The following is a 16,837-nucleotide window of genomic DNA, read 5'->3' as shown; positions in this document are numbered from 1 at the left end:
CCTTTTTTAGTGCGTAATTGCAATATAACAAACATGGTTGCATGTTGACAATAATACAAGTTTGATGATAATACAACAATTGATAAAATTTTGTATTTCCAACCAGAAATAATGGATTGCAGCACAATAGAATAAAAGATGATCAGTGTTTTCAATATCTTTTCACAGAACGTGTTTTCTTGAATTGTGAATAGTAATTGAAGTGATACTTTGGATGGGTAGATATTGTTCATTATTTTGTAATGTGTTTCTTTCACTTTAGGAGCGTGAGGAAATGCCATGTTCATAAAGTGAGGAAAATAACCCTGCAACTTTGTAAGTTCTTCTACTTAAAAATTATGAAGTGGTCATCATTTCCATCCTAGTTGCATTTCAACTGTGAGAGACAGAATCTAAAAAAATCCAGATATCACATTATATGATTTTTAAATAATATATTTGTATGTTATTGCCGCAAATAAGTATTTGACACCTGCCAATCTGCAAGAATTCTGGCTCTCAAAGACCTGTTAATCTGCCTTTAAAAAGTCCACCTCGACTCCCCTTACTAATCTAAATTAGTAGCACCTGTTTGAGCTTGTTAGTTGCATAAAGGCAAGTTTATTTGTAGAGCACATTTCATACACAAGGCAATTCAAAGTGCTTCACACAGCAGGAAAAAATACATTCAAATCACAAAGAAATTACAGAAAGTTTAAGAAATAAAAGAGAAGAGTGCAAAGAAAATCCTTTCAGTCATATGGGCAGCTAATCAAAACAGTTTTTAGCTGTTAGATTTTAGCTGCATAAAACTGAAACGCAGATTCCCCATGTTTAGTCCTGACTCTGGCACCAGCAGGAGGCCGGTCCATGTTTAGTCCTGACTCTGGCACCAGCAGGAGGCCGGTCCATGTTTAGTCCTGACTCTGGGCACCAGCAGGAGGCCGGTCCATGTTTAGTCCTGACTCTGGCACCAGCAGGAGGCCGGTCCATGTTTAGTCCTGACTCTGGCACCAGCAGGAGGCCGGTCCATGTTTAGTCCTGACTCTGGGCACCAGCAGGAGGCCGGTCCATGTTTAGTCTTGACTCTGGGCACCAGCAGGAGGCCGGTCCATGTTTAGTCCTGACTCTGGCACCAGCAGGAGGCCGGTCCATGTTTAGTCCTGACTCTGGCACCAGCAGGAGGCCGGTCCATGTTTAGTCCTGACTCTGGCACCAGCAGGAGGCCGGTCCATGTTTAGTCCTGACTCTGGGCACCAGCAGGAGGCCGGTCCATGTTTAGTCCTGACTCTGGCACCAGCAGGAGGCCGGTCCATGTTTAGTCCTGACTCTGGCACCAGCAGGAGGCCGGTCCATGTTTAGTCCTGACTCTGGCACCAGCAGGAGGCCGGTCCATGTTTAGTCCTGACTCTGGCACCAGCAGGAGGCCGGTCCATGTTTAGTCCTGACTCTGGCACCAGCAGGAGGCCGGTCCATGTTTAGTCCTGACTCTGGCACCAGCAGGAGGCCGGTCCATGTTTAGTCCTGACTCTGGGCACCAGCAGGAGGCCGGTCCATGTTTAGTCCTGACTCTGGCACCAGCAGGAGGCCGGTCCCTGAGGTCTTCAGAGTCCGAGGTGGTTCATATGGCACTAACATGTCCAAGATGTACTTTGGTGCTAGGCCATGGAGAGACTTGTACACAAGCAGAGCTGCTTTAAAGTCTCTTCTCTGAGCCACAGGAGCCAGTGCAGAGACCTGAGAACAGGACTAATGTGATGGTACTTCCTGGTTATAGTCAGGACCCGAGCAGCAGCGTTCTGGATGTACTGCAGCTGTTTTACAGCTCGTTTGGAGAGGCCAGTGAGCAGGCCGTTACAGTAGTCAAATCTACTGGAGACAAACGCATGGATAAGTCTCTCCAAATTATTACCCCCAGATTTCTAACTTGATTTGTAAGTTTTAAAATAGCTCCCTTAACCAGCATACATCTGCCCTCCTGGTCTCCACATTCAAAGCCATGCTCAAAAGCTATTTGCCTTGAAATCAACAATGCAACTCCCCTTATGTTTGCCCCAGTAGGATGAATGACACCAACACTTCTGTGTTGGTCCCATGGATCTATTGCTCCACATCGCTCCTCTGTCCAGGTATCTTAACGTTAGCAACATCTGGATGAGACCATTGTGTATGAAATTAATTGCTGTAAAATTGAGTGTGCTATCATGGGCCAGTGCTACCATGGGCCCGCGTAGTGTGCAACCTCCAGGATGTATGGCCTGCTGTTTGCCAGGCATCTACCTGCGGTGTAGAGCCTTGCTGTCCAAGCCCTAACTGAGTCATTTCAGATGCCCCGGAGGAGATCCTGACTTGCCTTAACTATTACAGTTGGCACCAAATCTGAGTCTCATTTCCTCGTGGCGTGAACAGCCGAGTAGTTCATTCACATGTCAATCATAGGACGCACCTACTGCACACCTGAAAGCTTGTTGTGGCTCGTCTCCAGGAGAGCAGCACAGTTCCCTGGCTGCGAATGCGTGGTTGACATGCCGGTGTGTTTAGTGAATTTCTTCAGTGTACAGAACAAAAATGACCACAGAGAAAGACTGTTCGACCACAGAGAAAGACAGTCGCTAGAGTTCTCAAATCGGCGAAAAATTCTCTATTATTCCTTTAATACAACGAACTGGTAAACCATTTATGATTGTGTGAATAAATGATCACTACTATAACTTTTCCTCTGTCGTTCCAACAACAACCATGCGTGCCAGTCCACGCATGGTTGTAATGGCAGTTGGCTTTTAATGGCCAACTGCCATTAAAAGTAACAGAAGATTGACAGCAGATAAAAATTGATAGATGTTCTTTTAGTCTTTAAGCTATTGAGAACTAGCGATCAGAAGCAAAGGAAAACAGCCGTTTGAAAATAAATAACGTAAATATTCAATCTGGCACGTGTTTGATTAAGGGATTCAAAATGTATTTTGTTATTCATGTATGTTAGCAATAAAGCAGCAGTTAGCATGCTAAATTTAGCTTCTGATAAATGAACCCAGACATGCAGTTATAGTTTTATAATTTGTTCCTGAACCAAACAGTTAAACTGTATGAAGTCCAACACAATACTGAACTAAAATCACCCCCGAAAATTAAAATGACAAAGTAATGTCAAGGAAACATACTGTGGATTCGTATTTTCTTTTGATTGCCAGCTCATTCATCATAAAAGATTGAGATTGTGAGACACCTGTTAAGAAAGATTAACAGGTGTTTGATATGAAAACACATGCATCTGATACACATAATTAGCTTAAGGTCCAGTCGGTCAGTTTAAAACATTGAAGAAGGGGGGAGAAGTCTAAAGCGTGAGGTCTAAAGAATAAAGACTAAAGGAGATGTCCTCCATCTAAGACCGCCATTGAGCGCCGAAGAAGTAGAAGAGAAGTCAGAACCGTGCAGAAATCCTGGACGCCCCGGACATGTGTCCAACAATAAAATCACTAGCAGACGCATCCGAGGCGTCCAGCGCACATGCGCAGTGGAGGAGCTGTTGTCTTTCCCCGTGTAGCTGTGCGATGGCAGAACAGGTGGAGAAAGTGGCTCTGGTGTATTAACTTTACAAAGTCCAAAAACGGCGACGCGATGGACTCCGGGGCTTGTCTGGGACACGCAGATACTTCAGAGGTGAGCAGAGTTTAGTGAATATCATTATTTGCTCCAAGAGTCTGCTGCGTCTTGAGGATTTTTTTTATCGTTGTGGGGTTTGTTTTGGGTCTTCTCCCGGGTCGACACTTTGGACGCTCAAACGCCCCGGACGCTCCGCGTCAAACACTCGAAACGCAGGATTTGCGCTGCAAAAACAGGATTCGTACCGCTGGGCGTCCAAGACGCACGTCCACATAGACTTTGAATGCAAAATGGACGCTTTGGACGCAGCAGTGTGAACCTAGCTTAAGATGTAGGAAAAATTGCTTTTACGACGAATCCTTAAAAAAAGGACAAGACTGAGGAATAATAAAAAATAGCAAAAATCAAACAAAAAATATTTACTGAAAGAACTTTGAATTGGAACCAAAACAATGTAACCTGTGAAACATGAAAAATGAAAACCGTGAAAAAACGAAAATAAAAAACAACGAGAACAAATATTGACCATGTATTATGAAGTGACTATTTGAGTGACTGGGTTATCGTCACTCAATAAGACAGTCTTTATAGAGTTCCTCTCAGTCGTCCTCATCCTCCTCTTCGTCTGAATCATCCTTCTCCTCTTTGGCCGCCTCCTGCTCCTCCAACTCCTTGAGTTCCTGCTCCTTCTCCACAGTGGGGTCCAGGGCTTCTGTGATCTCAGGGCCGCTCGGGTACTCAGTCTGAGGCGGAGGTGGCACAGGTGGGCTGTAACCTTCGCCTGCATACTTCAGGCCCCAGCCGATGTAGATGTTTTCAAACTTTCTGCAAATGGTTTAGCAGCGCAAGAGTCAAGCAAATAAGACTAATATAATTTGCACTTGAAATCTGAATTTGTCAGTTAAACAGTTCATTATTCATTCTTTAATTCTCCTGGACCTACGTCGATGTAATCCCTCATTCGTCCAGGAACTATTGAAAATAAGTGAGCTGAATATGGATTAAACCATAAATAATCATCTAAATGGCTCGATGAGCCAGAGAACTGCAATTTTTACATGTTGCATTGAACTGTTAAACTAACATGATATTTTATACAAAATAAGATTAGACATTACAACACTGTGTGTTCTCTGCAGACAGAGAAAAGTTGAAAAGAAAACCAAAACATTTATTTATTTAAAGAATAGTGAAAAGTTAATCTTTTTTTGGCTGGTACAATGTATCTCCTGATAAGGTTAATGTATGCTGTGCACTGCCCCTGTCTCAAATAAATACACTAACTTAACTTGTAACATATTGTTGCAGAGTCCAATCAGAGTACTGTATTCTGAATGCTGAGAATACTTTTACAGGTGTATTTTATAGTGTAAAAAACACAACATAGGTATAAGCAGCTGTATGCTCTTTTTAATGGCGGTTGGCAGCCAACTGACAAGGTGCATTTACCGCCACCAACTGGATTGAGTGTGGACAGGAGATGAACGGAAACCATTTGAGTTATCACTAATTAGAGAATGATATGACACAAATGCACACACTGCAAAAAATGTACTATTACACCGTGCAGATCCGACTGACTTGCACAATGAAGAGTTGTGATGAATGCCTCCAAATGAAAGTGTACCGTATTTTCCGGACTATAAGTCGCAACATTTCATAGTTTTGGCAGGGGTTCAACTTATGCTCCAGAGCGACTTATATGTGATATTATTCGCTATTTTCCCACTGGCAACTGCATTTCACATGAGGGCACTCTAGGGAGCTCTAGGCTCTAAGCGACACAGAAGAAGAATCTGCACTTCCTCTACCTCCGGAGTTTGCCGAGTTGTTTAGAAGTGACACCGAGGAAGAAGAATTTTATGGATTTAGTGATTTGGGGTAAAATTGATGCTTTGGTAAACTTGTTAGCATGTTCTTTATGCTATAGTTATCTGAATAACTGTTCATATGTTACGTTAACATACCAGACACTTATGACACACTTAGTCTGTTACAGTTCGTTGTCTATGGGTCATGTAGCTGAATTTCAAGATGAAATGTCTGTTCTTGGTTTTGGATTTTATTTAATACATTTTCCCCAAAAATGCGACTTACTAATACTCCAGTGAGACATGTTTTTTTCCTCTCTATTATGCATTTTTGGCTGGTGCGACTTCTACTCCGGAGCGATTTATAATCCGGAAAATATGGGAACTGTACTGAAACTAATTATTAATAACATAACATTAATAACATATTTTGGTACATGCTTTTAGGTACTTCCCAACACTGTCTCCAGAGGACATTATAGCATGTGATTGCCTCCATAATAATAGAGACCATGTGCATGATGATTCTGTTTCACTTGTGTTTAAACTCTCTGCTCTTAAAGGTTGAATGGACGATTTTTTCGGCATAAATTTGAGTCTTATTTCCTCGTGGCGTGGACTGTCGATTAGTCCTGCCACGTATCAATCATAAAACGCACCTACCGCTCACCTGCAGCCGCGTGCGGCTCGTCCCACATTTCTGCGTGTCTAAGCACATTGATCTATCATAATATAGTTCCCTCAGTGTATGGGGCAAAATGAAGACGGAGAAGGACAGTTCGAGTTGACTCAGAAGAGACGGAAATCTACGGGAGACGAGAGATGCGATGTGATCCGTTGCGCTAATAAACAAACGCACGTGTGTGTTGTATCGGTCCGCACGGGGGAGTGCACATGCGCACTTCCGCCTGCGTTCTCAAATCGCCAAAAAATCGTCCATTGCGCCTTTAAGCTAACATTTGGAAACGAAGGACAACTAAAATAGTAATTTAATTCACCCTATTTTTTGTTGCAAGACTGAATTTCATTGTTAATTTTATCCGACAATAACAAAGAAATTCTATTGTACAGTAAAAATTACAGTCTTACTTTCCAGTGGCGTAAGCGTAAGCCCCGGGCCACAGATTGGAGCGGACATAGGCCACAGCATTTTCTGGAACCAGATAGGACGATAACCTCAGAGACCACGGAGGTGTGTGGAACAGCTCTACAACACAGACATTCATCCACAGATTCTTAATGGTCGATGAAACATTTACTTTGAATTATATTTACATAGAATTAAAACTTTGTATGGATATATCTTGTTTGGATATAATTATGGAATAAGTTCTTGATTTATTGAGACAAAATAATAATCTAAAGGCAAATGCCCGTGTACCTGCGTCTTGGGACAGTGTTGTGAGCAGCGGAGGCCCTATCTCAGGCTCAGCTTCCTCCGGCTCCTCCTCTTTCTCCTCCTCCTCCTCATCGTTCAACTCCTCAGCTTTAATTGTGAGGTTCACCCACGTACAGCGACCCTGCAGCATCAGCAAGAATACAATACATCATTAACAACTGCAGATTAGAGATCAGGAGTTACAGGACGTCACTGCAGGAGACACGGCAGGTGAATAGGAACAAATATTAATTTCATAGATGTGTTTGATAATTCCTCTGTTTATGGTCAAAGATGTAAGAAAAACATTTATTCAAGTTTTTCATTATGTAATGTTTTTTTTTTTTTTTTTTTAATAAGGCACTTTGTGTAAAAACAACCAAAATTCCAACAACCAAGATTTAGTATTTGAGTAAGCTCAATGTTACTAAAAATTGGTGTAAAAATTTGGTGACAAGCCGGGCCTTTCTGTCTGGAGTTTGCATGTTTCTCCCTGTGTCTGGGTGGGATTCAGGCTCTGGTTTCCCCCAACAACCCAAAACATGCACCAGGTAAAATCCTCCGGCTACAGCAGTCCTGACCAAATCTACCAGAGATGTGGATCTGGTTCTGCTCCTCCTGACAGTTTCCCCAGCGGCATTGAAGAATGGGTCGAATGGGACAATAAAGTGTAGGCAGGTGTCGTTCAAATGTTGCCTGACCTGCACCAGAATGTGCTGCGTGTGGTGAACCCAAGAGGACAGAGACTTGGACAGTTTGGCAGCAGAGATGCCCTCAAACTCTGGGTTGACCTCGTAACTGTCCGGGGGCAGCTCATCCTCCTCGAATCCCTCCTCTTCTTTGAACTGGTAAAAACCCAGTGGACTCACCTGCAGAGAGGAGCAAGAAATTAAGCTCAAGATGATGCTATGAAATTAAAACTACTGTAGGTGGCAGTAATGTAACACTATGGGTACCAATCAACATAAAACACCAAAGGAAGACGACGTACTACTGTAAGTGGCGGCAAATGCACCTTTTCAGTTGACTGCCAACCGCCAGTTAACTGGCAGTCGCTAAATTTGCATTTATCGGAGCCTGCAATTCATTCGACTTAAAACCTGCTAAACTTAATAGAAGTGGGAAATATCTGTCAACAATTTTAAAATATCCATCCATTCATCATCTTCCAGTTATCCGGGGCCGGGTCGTGGGGGCAGCAGTCTAAGCAGGGACTCCCAGACACCTCCCCAGGGAGGCGCCATCCAGAAGCTGGCTCCTCTAGACGTGGAGGAGCAGCGGCTCTACTCCGAGCTCCTCCCGTGTGACTGAGCTCCTCACCCTATCTCTAAGGGAGCGCCCAGCAACCCTGCGGAGGAAACTCATTTCAACCTGATAAATTGAGAGCTTTGTCTTTCGACTCAGCTCCTTCTTCAACACAACAGTCCGATGCAGCGACCGGATCACTGCAGATGCCGCACCGATTCCGCCTGTCAATCTCACTCTATTTAGAATATGCAAAATTAATTAGAATTTGTTCCACTTTTATGGTATAATTAAGATTTACTTGTCATTTTGAATTTCTGGTGGAATACAAAAATACATTTTGATTGTTTTCTGGATTTTCTTGTTAAGATATCTTTATCGTCAATATTTTTTATCTCATAGTGTGGATCTCTACATATTCTGAAATCAATATTAGTAAAAGTTTATCAGAAATTGTTCAGTCTTTCCACAAATGTCAAACCTTTCTGGGCACATAAAAAGGTACAGTCTTGATTAGAAAAAAAAAAAACACATATAATTGATCCCTCTCACCTGCGTCCCCGCGGAGATTCGAGCGATCTGAGCCCTGAGGTAGTTTGCTTCGTTGCCGGGGAAAGGCGGGTAGCTCATGATGGGAGCGTCAAGTCGCCCAGTGAAGAACTTCCTGATCTGCCGCGCGCAGGTGATCTGTGCCGGAGTCACCGATGGAAGCTTGGTCCACGGGAAACCTGGCTCTTTACTGACATAGTACACACATTTGTTTGTGCCCGTACCAGGCGCCTCTACAGGGACGACCGGAGGTGGTTTGTAGGTCGACTGAGGAGGTTCAATCTAAAACAACAAATTAGACATGTTATCTTCTCAAACTTTACCAGATCTGAGAGCCAAGAGCCAAAAAATAATTGTGATATGACTGGTAAGTATTTGGGAATTATTGCATTGTTTATATCATTTTTGACACTATAATTTGTATTATATTAAATAAAAAATTAACATGCCAGAATTTATTAGTCAAATTGCGTCCAGACTACATCAAGACTAATCAAGAACAATCAGACTTTTAAAACATTTTTATTTATTTTCTAAAAAAGGGGAGAAAATGATAGAGAAATTTGGTGTTATTACGATTATTTAGTTTGTATTGATATTGATATTGACTATTGCATTAGATAACATTGTGATCATTGTGTCATATTTTTACGATATATTTCACAGCCTTATTAGAAATATATCTGCACAAAAAACTATTCTACATCAAACCCAATAAAAAAAACAGCTAATCTAGTGCTAATAAAAATGTGCATTCTTCACTGTCATTATTACTGGGTCTATTAATGTGAAACAGAACTGAAAAAGAATCAAATGTCCAGTTTCATGATGTGTAAGTGGCTCTCAAGAGTAAGACCCCCTCATTCTCAACATTCATAAACCCATGGATAAAGAAGTGGACTCTCACCTAAGTGTCTCTCACCTCAGTCTCCTCTTTCTCTTCGTCTCTCTCTCCATATGCCTCTCCCTTGCTCTGCTCCTGCTCCTCCTCCTCCTCCTCCTCCTCCTCCTCGCTCCGCTCGTCCTCCTCCTCCTCTCCCTCTCTGTACTCCACCTCTGCGATGATGTAGTTGCTCTCCATTCCCAGGATCTTGCCCCAGAATCGACAGCGGGGCAGAGCGTTTGTTTTCACCAGCTGCCTCAGAGCCAGATACACTTTCAGCAGCTCCCCGCGGCCCGGGCCCACACCGATCTGCTCCAGGTAATGGCCCACCTCAGTCAAATTGGGCAGTGCTGGCTCCAGCTGCAAAGAGTTTATATGTGGTAAACATTTGTGTGAACATAACCACTCTTCCCCTAAAACACAGACAAACATTCCCTCTCACATTCATTTGCAAGGACCAATTTAGAGTTTTGCCTAACACATGCATGTCTTTGGTAACACGGGGAGGACATACAGACTCCACCCAGAGAGATCATGTGATGTTGGTCTGGCCAAGTTCCTAGTTTGTGAATATCTGTCAATAGCTCTAGTTTCTGATTCCGATTGATTGTAATATGTTTACGCCATATCTGAGAACACAGAAAAGAGTGAAATGCTACATACAACATGTAAAACGTCCTGTTAGTAAAGTAGAAGACTAAACTATAAACCCATAATCACTATAAAAGAGGAAAACATAATCAGGACTCACAGAATGAACTACCTAGAATGAACTGGCTCAAACAAAGATGAATAATAGTTTCATGCAGTTATTAAATAGTGACTAAACCTAAATATTAAAGCAGTCTTTAGCTGTGGATATTTATATACCAGCTCGTCTTCCTGGTCCTGTTCCTCAGGGAAGATGAACAGTGATCGCTGTTGTTCGGCGAGTGTCACAGCAGGGTCATCTTCGCTCATGTCCCTCAGCGTGCTCTGTTTGTTCACAAACTGGGCACGCTTCACTTCGCGACTGATGTCCTCAAACACGTCCACGACATCAGGAGGACGCTCATCCATGATCTTCAACAGCACCTGCGTCAAGTGGTCATAACTGCAACATAAAACCAGATTATATGTGACGATAAGGAGGAAAATATTACAGAGAACTGTGTTTTTATTGAGTGACTGTGTAATGCATTACACTGTGTAATGCATTACACAGTCACTATTAGTTCTTGTAACTCATTATTATTAGGCCCGAGCGCCACAAGCTGGCGAGAGGCCTATTAATCTCGTAAGGCCGTGCGAAGCACGGCTGCGAAAGTGCGCACGTAGTGCGCACGAAATCGAGCGCGAAGCGCTCGCCCACTTCCAAACACTCACTAACGCACTCCTCCACTCATGCACGCCCCGTGCATACTAATTAGTTGTAGGAAAATGGAACATTACCGTTGTAAACGGGCGAAGCCCGTGCAAAAGTTCGCACTAAACGAGCACTTTACATTGGGATGACGAGCTCACGAATACGTTCCCCATCTCTTGCATGTTCCGTGCATATAAGCATGTAATGCAAAAATTGAACATTATTACTGTATAGAGGGCCAAAAACACAAAGTGGGCGGAGCCCACTCAAAATTATCGAAAGTACCCGTCAGTGACCAGGGACCCACACCATGAGGTAGGAAAGCGCGAGCGCTTTCCGAAAATGTATAGTTTATGATATTTGAAAAATGGGAAACATTGTTTTCGCATCGGAATATTATTCTTTCTTTCTTTCTTTCTTCTTCTCGGGACCAACCCCCCTATTTTTCACCCAGTGAACATTGACGAAAAGTCACAAAAATTTGCACACCTCTAAAAATCGTGCCTCTCTACATTCTGGCTATTTCCCTTTTCTAAAATAAAAAAAATTGGCGCGTCAGCGCCACCAAATGTACCAAAAATGCATTGAGAGATGGGAAATGACCCAAAAAAAATCTGATCGTAGAATCATGAAATTTGGCGCAGAGGTAGATGGTGACAAGAGAAGTAAAAAATATTATTACGGCAATGCCGTCCGCCCAACCAAATGTCGGCCATATTGCTTCAAAAATGGCTAAACATGACTTCGGAGTTTTTCCAAACGTCGTACTTTTACGAACTCCTCCCAGGGCGTTGGCCCTAAAAAGCTGAAATTTGGTGAAAATGCTACTGAGGAGTGGGACATCAAAAGTTATCCAAATTACATTGATACCTCTCACGGTCTCTGAGCGGCGAAGCCGCAAACTGTAGCTAGAATTTCAGAAATCTCCCATATTTAAAATTTCTGCCGTTTGCGCAGATAAAGTCCGAATTGCGTCAAATTAGAATCAGTTGTTAAACTCTTTGCCCTAAACCTACTTGAAGTGAAATAAATTCATTTGGCGCCACAGCGCCCCCTACAGATTTTATATGGAGGTTAAATGTTTAGTTTTGCGAAATTATATGAAATTTGACACACAACTCAATTTTAGCATCCCCATCAAAAAAGTCAATGAGACCCATGTCATAATTGTTATGGCGTTGCCGTAACGATGACCGAAACCTTTCATGTTTACACTTTAGACTTTCACAAACTCCTCCCAGGGCGTCAGCCCTATTAACCTGAAATTTGGTGAGACTCATCTTCAAGACCATCAAAAGTTATCCACATTTTCATTCAAAGAGTCACGGTGTCTGTGCGGCAAAGCCGCACATTTTGCCAAGAATTCAAAATAAAATAGCTTTTTGATGGTAAAACAAAGGGGAGAAGATGTGACAGCGTCACAGATTCAGCAGTAGGCGTAATAAAAGGACAATTGGGGCTCCTCTTGCGGCGTGGCGGCGGCGTGGCGGCGGCGTGGCGGCGGCGTGGCGGCGGCGTGGCGGCGGCGTGGCGGCGGCGTGGCGAGGGCCGATCATTGCCGCTTGCGGCTATATTTATTATTATTATTACAATTATTAGGCCAGAGCGCCACAAGCTGGCGAGAGGCCTATTAGTTTCACGGCAGCGAAAGTGCGCACGAAATCGAGCGCGAAGCGCTCGCCCACTTCCAAACACTCACTAACGCACTCCTTCACTCATGCACGCCCCGTGCATACTAATTAGTAGTAGGAAAATGGAACATTACCATTGTAAAAGGGCGAAGCCCGTGCAAAAGTGCGCACTAAACGAGCACTTTACATTGGGATGACGACCGCGAAGCCAACGCCTTTTTAGGCGTGGAAGATGTGACAGCGTCACAGATTCAGATTCCTCTTGCTGATTCTTGCTGTTACTTTCTTTTTGCTTCGATCTTATAGTTTTTACGGGATCCGTCGTCAACTTTTCGTTGATTTTTCCCTATCTCGTAGAGAGAGGGAATGTTTGGTAATTGGTGACATCATCGTTGGTGACATCAACGTCATAGCGTGACATCATCGTATGGCCATGCAATGCAGACACTCGCAATGGCTTCTTGCAATGGCTTCTTGCCATTGCACAGCGTCTAGTTATAAAGCATTTTGTTGAGCCTTTTAAATAGATCGATCACCAAATTAAGTTAAGTTAGTTAAGTAAATATAGTGACTAAAGACTTCTAGATCAGGGGTGGGAAATTATTTTCCTCCGAGGGCCATAATCGAATCCAGGCAAGTAGCGGAGGGCCGGCCCGCGATCATTGGTGTATATATATATATATATATATATATATATATATATATATATAAATAAAATAAATATCAAATCAAATATCACTTTTCTGTCAAATATAGGCTATTGAATCTACTATTTAATACATTTCATGTCATCTTTATTAAGGATATAAGTTCAGACAGATGTTACAGACAGTTAAAAAATAGAAACTAAAATCTTTCTTGGGGCCAGATTAAAACATGCCGTGGGCCACATCTGGCCCCTGGGGCCACAAATGCCCAGGTCTGTTCTAGATAGACAACTTTTACTGTATTTCCGGACTATAAGTTGCACCTTTTTTCATAGTTTTTGCCGGGGTGCGACTTATACTTATATTTATACTTATACTCCGGAGCGATTTACATGTGATAATATTTGTTATTTTCACACTTGCAACCACATTTCATACTCTAGTGCAACTTATGTTTTTTTACTTCTCTATTATGCATTTTTTGGCTGGTGCGACTTATACTCTGGTGCGACTTATAGTCCGGAAAATACGATACAAACGATTTGTGTTATTGAGACAATTTTTCTCTTTTTTGACTTTTTGATTTGATAATGCCACTGTCTTTGTCATAAAATGGTCTTTTTGTATGTGTTTTAAAGGCTGTATACGCCCACATGAAATATAAATTGTGTTTTTTAGTCAAAAAGTCACAATTAGCAGTCAAATTAATCCCTGTTGCCCTCTTGATAAAACGTGTTAGCTGTTCCACTCACAGGTTGGTGTTTGTTTTGGTGCTGGACTTCATAAGAAAAGCCTTTAACGCCATAGCAAAGTCTCGTGTCTGCGGGTTGTTCTGGTCCTGGTCCTGGTTCTGGTTTGTTTCCACCGCAGACATTCTTCCTTTCTGTGAAAAGAAACAACACTGCTTAACACATTTTAACTGCTTTTAGATTTGGAAGTCTTTTTACTCTGCTAAGGCAGATTTTTGATGTTCCTCACTTTTTTACTTTTACTGTAGCGGTATATATTTAATTAGTATGTTATGAGTTTCAGAACATTTTCAAATTTAAGTGAGATTTGAGAAGTTCTACCTTTAACTACCAGCTCCATTCATTTCAGTGCTCTCGTTGGGCTGAGGTTTGAGGATGGCGGTGGGACACCAAAACATTTCCCTCGATATAGAAAGCCAATATGATCACACTCCTCCATGCGTATCGCAGCGCTCGGTGCCCACTCGGCCGCTCAGCGCTCAGTTCCCGCGCAGCGCTCGGGATATATATAAAATATATGGACCCTAAAAACATATATTTTATATATATATATATATATATATATATATATATATATATATATATATATATATAATCCAGAAGGATCCCTCAAAGGGCACAGTCCCTCCCGTCCAACTATCGGCCAATAACCTGTCTCTCCTTAAGGTGGAAGCTCCTGTCGGGCATAATGGCGGCTAAGATAAGTGGGCACATGGATCAATACATGAGCACTGCTCAGAAAGGCATCGGCAAAAATACCAGAGATGCAAAAAATCAGCTCCTGGTAGACAGAATAGTCGCACGGGACTGCAGAACCCGACACATCAACCTGAGCGCTGTCATTTTGCTTTGAAATATACCCTAAAACACTAGTCAGTGTCCAAAGAAAAGAGTTTCTTACCTTGATTGGTCGGTGAAGACCCTTGATTTGATCATAAAAGACTAGAACTATTGTTGTTGTTGTTGTTGTTGTTGATGATGATGTTACTTTCAATGGCAGTTGGCAGCAAACTGAAAAGGGGCATTTACCGACACCTACTGTAGTTGTTTGTCTTCAAAGTATGTGTTTTACCCTACACAGTTAAAAATAAATTATAATTTTAAAAAAGGAGAGAGAGAGAGAGAATCAGGTGAACTCAACTCAACTCGCTGCTGTTGTTGTTGTTGTTGTTGTTGTTGTTGTTGTTGCTTTTAATGGTGGGTGGCATGCCAACTTCTTCTTTTTCTTCTATGGTGTTTTATGGTGGCTGGTATCCAAGTGTTACATTACCGCCAGACTTTATTCTTTAGACTTTATCCTTTAGACCTTATTCAGTTCAAAGTTCAAAGCCCATGAGCTCAAGGTGTTTAGCCCAGTTTTGTTGTCCTTTGGTGTTTTATGGCGGCTGGTATCCAAGTGCATCAACAGCATTTGCCGCCATTTACTTTAAAGTGATGTTCTAGAGTCTTGGCTTTAAATCACTGAATCCTGACATCACAGTTACGGTTGTTATGCAATTGCTTGGATGTAACAATTGGATACCAACCGCCATAAAACACCACAGAAGAAGAAGAGGAAGCGACCACTATCTCATACGCACTAAGGTTTGTATTGAAAACTGTGTGGACAGAGGGACAAAGATCCAAAGGTGGAAATTGGCAGGTGCAGACTGGGAGACTTTGCAAAGGAAAGCTGATAGCGGTCGTATGGTTTTGCGTGAAGGAGAATTGACTCAAGTGGATGAACTAAACAGTGCAATAGTCTCACCTATCACACAGTCAGCGGAAGGCACGATTCCGAAGAGTAAAGGTGATGGCCATAAGAAACAAGTGCCATGGTGGAATGCAGCATGTGGTAAAGCTATTAGGGCAAGAAATTACACGTTTGAGAAGGTAAAGGGTCTTCACACTATGGATGCCCTCATTAAATACAAGCTCATGCAGTTGTGCGAAGAACTGTAAGAACGGCCAAAAGAACCTATTGGAGGCAGTGCTGTTCCAAAATTGGAAGAGAAACGTGACTTGGAGATGTCTGGGGGAGAATTAAACATACAAATGGAGTTAAGCGCAGTTATGAGATGCCAGTTCTAATAAAGAATGGTGTTGAAGCAGTCAGCAATGTTGATAAAGCTGAACTGTTGGCTAGTACTGTGTCTGTGCACAGCTCTGATGATCTCTCACCTGCGGCAAAGCAATGCAGAGATAATACTCTGGTGCAGAACGTTGAATTGCTTTAACACCAGGCTTCAACTCAAGATAATCTTGACCTCCCGTTCAGTTTATTTGAGTTAAGAAGTGCGCTTTCTAAGGCGAGAAAAACAAATCCAGGTGAAGATGAGGTGTGCTATGATATGCTCTCTCATTTAACTGATTTCATGTCTATTCAATCGCATCTGGGAGTCAGGATGTATTCCATTAGCATGGAAACAATCTATTGTAGTATCGGTCCTGAAACCAGATAAACCCCCGTCTGACCCAGGCCAATTGCCTTGACGTCGCAGCTAGGGAAAACCATGGAATGCATGGTTACCGAGCGGTTGGAAGACTAAGTCAGAGTTTGCTTTCCACGCACCAGAGTGGCTTCCATAAGGGCAGAAATACCATGGATTCTGTGTTATGTTTGGAATCTGAAATCCAAATGACCAAGACTTATGGGGAAAGGTTATCGCAGTACTCTTTGATGTGGAGAAAGCATACAATATGGATAGAAAGGATGGGCTCCTTATCAAGTTGCGTAAGTGTGGTGTGAAGGGAAAGTTGTTTAACTGGGTGAGGAGTTTCTTGTCTTGCCAGAGAATTCAAACCAGAGTGGGCACAGTTTACGCTGAGGTTTATGAGGTAGAAAATTCCAAAAGGAAGTGTGTGCAGCCCTATCTTGTTCAATGTCATGATTAATGACAACTTTAAAGATGCAGATCAATCTGGTGTAAAAAAGCCTTTATGCTGACGATGACACATTGTGGGTGAGAGGCAGAAATCTCAAATTAAAAAAAAAAAAAGAAAATGCAAAGAACTATACATTAGGTGGAGCAGTG

General features: G+C 42.4%; 1 protein-coding gene across 1 annotated transcript; it reads right to left on the bottom strand.

Annotated features, from left to right (window-relative positions):
• Positions 1-4,184: 4,184 nt before the first annotated feature.
• LOC140351140 (radial spoke head protein 6 homolog A-like) lies at positions 4,185-14,757 on the bottom strand. Its single transcript, XM_072436845.1, has 10 exons — positions 14,725-14,757; positions 13,827-13,957; positions 10,322-10,544; positions 9,491-9,811; positions 9,425-9,427; positions 8,572-8,850; positions 7,476-7,643; positions 6,778-6,916; positions 6,486-6,603; positions 4,185-4,410 (listed from the first exon to the last, which is right to left on the bottom strand). The coding sequence occupies exons 2-10, from the start codon at positions 13,946-13,948 to the stop codon at positions 4,185-4,187; spliced, it is 1,599 nt and encodes a 532-aa protein (XP_072292946.1). The 5' UTR covers positions 13,949-13,957; positions 14,725-14,757.
• Between the last annotated feature and the right edge of the window lie 2,080 nt (positions 14,758-16,837).

Source organism: Eucyclogobius newberryi, unplaced genomic scaffold (assembly GCF_026437365.1).
Source record: "Eucyclogobius newberryi isolate DKJ021-1_F unplaced genomic scaffold, fEucNew1.0.hap1 SCAF_8, whole genome shotgun sequence".
NCBI classification, from domain to species: domain Eukaryota; kingdom Metazoa; phylum Chordata; class Actinopteri; order Gobiiformes; family Gobiidae; genus Eucyclogobius; species Eucyclogobius newberryi.
This window is presented reverse-complemented; position numbering and strand designations above follow the sequence as displayed.